The sequence below is a fragment of the Olea europaea genome, chromosome 14, assembly GCF_002742605.1.
Source record: "Olea europaea var. sylvestris chromosome 14, O_europaea_v1, whole genome shotgun sequence".
NCBI lineage: Eukaryota > Viridiplantae > Streptophyta > Magnoliopsida > Lamiales > Oleaceae > Olea > Olea europaea.
In genome coordinates, this window is record NC_036250.1 from 15,919,520 (window position 1) to 15,925,087 (window position 5,568).

The 5,568-nt window shown below is 33.0% G+C and overlaps 1 protein-coding gene across 1 annotated transcript; it reads right to left on the reverse strand.

Annotated features, from left to right (window-relative positions):
* Window positions 1-6: 6 nt before the first annotated feature.
* Window positions 7-4,411, reverse strand: LOC111409314. Its single transcript, XM_023039348.1, has 6 exons — window positions 3,588-4,411; window positions 1,576-1,692; window positions 1,204-1,304; window positions 711-782; window positions 298-379; window positions 7-201 (listed from the first exon to the last, which is right to left on the reverse strand). Exons 1-6 carry the CDS (start codon window positions 3,819-3,821, stop codon window positions 55-57), a joined length of 753 nt encoding a protein of 250 aa, XP_022895116.1. The 5' UTR covers window positions 3,822-4,411; the 3' UTR covers window positions 7-54.
* Between the last annotated feature and the right edge of the window lie 1,157 nt (window positions 4,412-5,568).

The following is a 5,568-nucleotide window of genomic DNA, read 5'->3' on the forward strand; positions in this document are numbered from 1 at the left end:
TCCTATTCTTCCTAATGAAATTACATCATAGGGAAGTACCCATCAACAAACGGCTCATTGCAGAAACTGATATCTTGCAACAAAACTAACACTGCTCAACAAAATGATTAGAAGACTTGCCTTGCAATGGGATTGAAACATAGGGAATACAGTGTCATCTTTCACAACAATCTCTGCATGCTTTCTCGTGAGAACTGCCCACTGTAAAATGCAGAAGACACTTCAGGTTCTCTTATATTATGGAGTTTCTGAAATTATTTATCTACAGGAAGCAACAATCCTAAGATATGACATTACCTGAGATCCTTTCCTCCAGTTCTGAACTGGAATCACCGGATGCATTTTTGGATTGTAACGACCTTCCTTAGTGTCAGCAAAACTGTTACAAATTTAAAGTACAAGCAAAGTCTTAAAACCATTCTTGACCCATGTATCTTACGACGCCTATTTGTGTAAATTTTTGTATGAATATGATATGCTTAAAAGTAAAATAGAGAAAAAAAAAATTAAATTTTTGAATGAAAATGATGTGCTTAGAAGTAAAATAGGGAAAAAAAAAATTAAATTTTTGAATGAAAATGATGTGCTTAGAAGTAAAATAGGGAAAATATATATATATATTCAGAAATATCTTGTGATTACTGCAATCTCGTCATTTATAAAAAATGTATTTACTTGTGGAAAGAATGCAAAAATGCAGTTGCTCTAACCTGTCCACAAAACTAGTTGAGGCAGACATTATGTAATCGTATGTGTAGCTGAAGTTGTATAAAGGTATACAGCTGAAACAAGATTAAGAAGCAGATATAATATGAGTTAAGTGATTTGCAGGCAACTGAACATAGTCCAACAACAACATTCCACAATACTCTTGTTAATTAGAAAAAAATCAAACTAAGCCATGTCCATGTCCCCATAAATTAGGTGTCAACTACATGAATCCATTTTGCCACTATGTTCTATTCATTATTAGATCAACCATCACAAGAGGCCATATTGGGTTTGGTCTACCCCTCCCTCTTCTAGTGAGATCACATCATTCTTATTAAAAAGAGTTACTATAATCCTACACAAACATGTCCCAAGCACCTAAGTCCTTATTCACTTAATTTATCCACAACCGGCACCTCCTCCACTTGTTGGCCTTTACTCTCATTTCTTATTTTATAATATTGACTCAAAAATTTAAAAATTCAAAATCACCTGTCTGAAAGAAAAATAAACCGCTCATTAAATGGATCCATCAATGCATTTTCAAGCAACATGCGTTCTGCCAGGATCATACTTGCTTCTCCCCAGTCTACCTGGAAAGAAATCATCAATTGCTAAATATGACAGCACAATGAGTTTACACCAAAGTTCAAATATAAAGTTAGCCAATATGGAACTGATAGCCCCACTCCCAGCAATCACATTTTGCATTCATCATAGAAGCCTTCTTGTCAAATTGAGTTAATAATATATAAGAGATGAAAAAAAGCATCAAAGATGTTTTAGTGGATAAATCATTTAACATTTCATGTAAATTGCTATATGATTTAAGTTGAAGCTCATAAACTCCAAATAAAAGTAAACCTGCACACTATCATTAATCTGGCGATTCAAAAAATAACTTGATCTTGTAGTCGCCTTAGTAAGCAGAAAACCGGGTCTTGAGTGAACAAAGATGGAAAACCTATTCCCTTTATCACCCTGCAAAACAACATAAATGGCTCTCATAGGTCAGTTACTGATGCTGTCAATTCAAACATCAAAGTCAAAATAAACTGTCTTCAAATTATAAGACAAAAGCTACTACATTTTTTATATGTGTTGGTAGGAAACAAACATGAATGTGACCTCCCACCTCAACCCTACCCACCCTCGTCGCCGCTGCAGAGAAAAGCCAACAAACTATTCACTTAACTCTAGGTCATTGTGAACAGATAAATAGATCCAGATGTATGGTCTAGAGGAGTTTTACGATAGGAATAGAAGGGATTCATTTGAAATCCAGCACAACTTTTCATTTAAAATCCAGTAAAAATTGCGTCAAAGGTTTCATCATCAAGATATAATCCTTAAATTTTCTTTTGTGGAGTTTCTAACGTATTCAAAAGTCCAAAAGTTAAGACCCTATTTGATAGAGTTTAAAATCGGATGTTTAGCAAAATTTGATAAAAGTTGATTGAATGTATGCTTGAACAGTCGTGGGTCCTATGAAATGTGCGGTTAAAAATTAATTTTTGATTTTAACTTAGATTTAATCACAATTTTTAACGGTACCAAATAGAGGCTAAAACTAAAGACATGTAAAACATCTATATCGACTGGTTGTATATTCAGATATTTAGAATACGTTACAGATGCCTAGACATATTTCCTTAAACCTGGAACCTCCGTTAGAACTCACGAGATGAAATGATATTTGTTGTCTTACAGGAAAAAAAAAAAAACTATCTGTACAGGTACCATTTCTCTTATTTGAACTGAAAGAAAAAATTGAGATGATCATCTAAAGAAGTCCCTAGATCTTTCGAAGCTTCTAGATTACAACTCTTGCATCCCATTGCCATGAGTTGAGTGAGTTTGTTCACTTTGAATTTGAGGCTTACTCATTATATTATTACAAACTATTTCAAGTGTTATCTGTAAATAAGATGTTGAGCCTCTTTACAAATTTTATTGAGACGCCATTATAGTAAAATCTCAGTATTATAGAGGTACTCTAACAAGACAAAATCATTGAAAACCAGTTACTGTTTGTTTTATGTGAGTCAAAAGCTAAATGCTTTATGTCAATTTTACTTTGTAAGACTTGTAGCTGTTACTACTAAAGCTGCTGCTCTTGAAAGTTGGGTTTATCCAACCGACTAAAATAGGAGGACCTCTGAGAGTTGATTCAAGTCATTTGAGAAGGACGTATTACTATTACTATATATCCTATATTTCTATCTCGGCTTTGTTTTATTTGCAGGAATATTACTATCTTATTTGAATATCTGTTCAAATAGATTGTATATCGTAGCACTTAACATTTTAGGGCACTAGCTCGAAAAATCATCCGTTCGTCACTTGACTATAGTTTAGTTTCAACTTTTTATTCAAGTTAACCAGTGTGTAATACCCTTCTTGTTGATTACACTCTGTTTGCACTAGTAGTCTCATCACAAGTTTTTCAGAACTCCTTTGCCTCAAGTAAAAATTATCTATTGCGGCCCAACACGAGTACTACAAATGACTCGAAGTACTCTGCATTCCATTCCAATGTCATTAATGAGTTTGCAATTTATGGATTAATATCATCAATTATATCAATATTTCCATCCAAAAACGCACTGTCCCTCATCCATTAACGCTATGGCAGCCAAATCAACAGTATATAAAAATATTTCTCAAAAGGGATTCCAATTGTAGCGCTGCAGCAAAGAGAGAACATATTTCCAGAACATTTAGCATCACCTGTTCTTAGTACTCTATACAGTTAAACAAATTCCGAAGGGGGAAACTGATTTTGTTTATTGCGTCACTAATATGAAGATATAATAAACTGATTACTAAAAATAGATATAATAAATTAAATAAAAACAAATAAAAATAGTAATTACCCGGAAGAATGCATCCCAAACCATCTCAAGTGGAAGTCTATTTCGTGCTATAAATAGAAACGCCATTTTCGGCTTCTGAACCAAAGGCGGGGAAATTAACGCTAATACCTTGATCCTGCTGTATAGCGATTCCATTAACCCTAAAGTCACAAAACAAAATACAAGTAAAATCACAGCAAAAAGCTTCGTTTTCCATCTCTGATGAAATTTCTGCGAAATCGACCTCCGCTTCATTTACTCTGCTTCACTCAAATTGTATAGCAAACATTTGGACGACTAAGGGCTTCTTCAGTATTTCAAAATTTTTCCAACCAGCAAATTTAATTATTCAGAAGTGAACAAAACTCAAAAAGATCAAAAGAAGTGGAAAAACGAAGTCAATTCCTCTCTAAATGCTCATCGCACTCGAGCTCTCAAGCTTTCATTTTCATTGACGATACTGTATGAATTTTCCATCCAGTCCCTATAATCTCTGTTTTTACTCTTTAGTATGTAATCTGGCGATAACAACACCAGATCCAAACACAGGTCAGTCTTCTAAACTAAAATGAACTGCATTTGTCTGAAATTCCCTCAAATCATTATAAAATAAAGCAAAAGCAACACAAATTACAATACGATAAGATCGTGAATTTTCGCTTTTCTCAAAGAATCTAGCGAAAATTCCTGAATTATGAAATGGAGCAGAACATAGAAGGGGTATGGGTTGGGGCGTGGTATAGTGTGACTATATTAACAGACTTAGCTTGAAGAATGAGATTTTATAAGTGGTGAGTTGAAGTGGTGCATTGCGTGTGTCGCAGGCGATCAAACCACCTTTTTGTTCTATTGGGTAGGAATGAAATTGTGAGTCTTATCCTGCAAAATATACATATCTACGAACTGTGCCCAATTCTCGTAATTCCATTATTCGTGGGACCTTTACAATTCAATAATGGAATGCCTAACGGCTTACTCTGTCAACAAATTTGATTTAGGAAAAATACATAGAAAATACAATTTTAAATTAACAAACGTATTTTAAAATTTCAAAAACCAGGTCATAATTAAATTTTATTAATTAAAATATATAACTAAAAAATATTTGTTAATAAAATATATTAATGTCACATTGCCATAAAATTTATGGTTATTATTTACTAACCACAATAAAAAAAAAATGTCATAGTCACAAATCAGCAATTTTATAAGTTATAATTATTTATCGATCATTAATTATAAAATTAATTGGTCACACATTATTTTTTGACCACAAATCACAAATTTTATAGGTAGCAATTTATTTATCGATAATAAATTATCAAATTAATAGGCCAGGTATTATTTTTCGATCATAAATTAAAAATTTTATAAGTCACAACTTATTTCACGATCACAAATTATCAAATTAATTGGTTACAAATTATTTTTTATAACAAATTATCTAATTAATTTATCATAAATAAACAAATTATGAGTCACGATTAAAAATTTAGTTGCAAACTTAGAGGGTGTTTGAGAATTAATTTTTTGGCCGTTAGAGATAAAAATGAGTCCTATATGTGAGAGAGGAATTCAAAAATGACAGCTGTAATAGTAAAATAACAGTCAAAAAATTGATTTTAATTGACTTAAAAGCCCTACCGAACACCCTCTTAAAATGTTTTAGATCACATATTATTTATTTGACACAAATTAATCAATTTATTGATCATAATCACTCAAAATCCCACCCAAACCAACCCCACCACAGGTACTAATTGAACTTCACACCGCCTTACCACCACCACTAATTGCACCACCATCATCAACACCACAAACAATCACCATCACCATCACCATCACCACCTGTAGCACCACCACCACCATTTGTAAAATACCAACAACCACTGTAAAAATTCGGTTAAACTACAGATTTGATCAGAAGAACCACCCACATAAGGTCGAATTAGAAAAATGACCAACTGTTGGTGCATCGCTGCGTAGCAGCAATGTCGCGTTG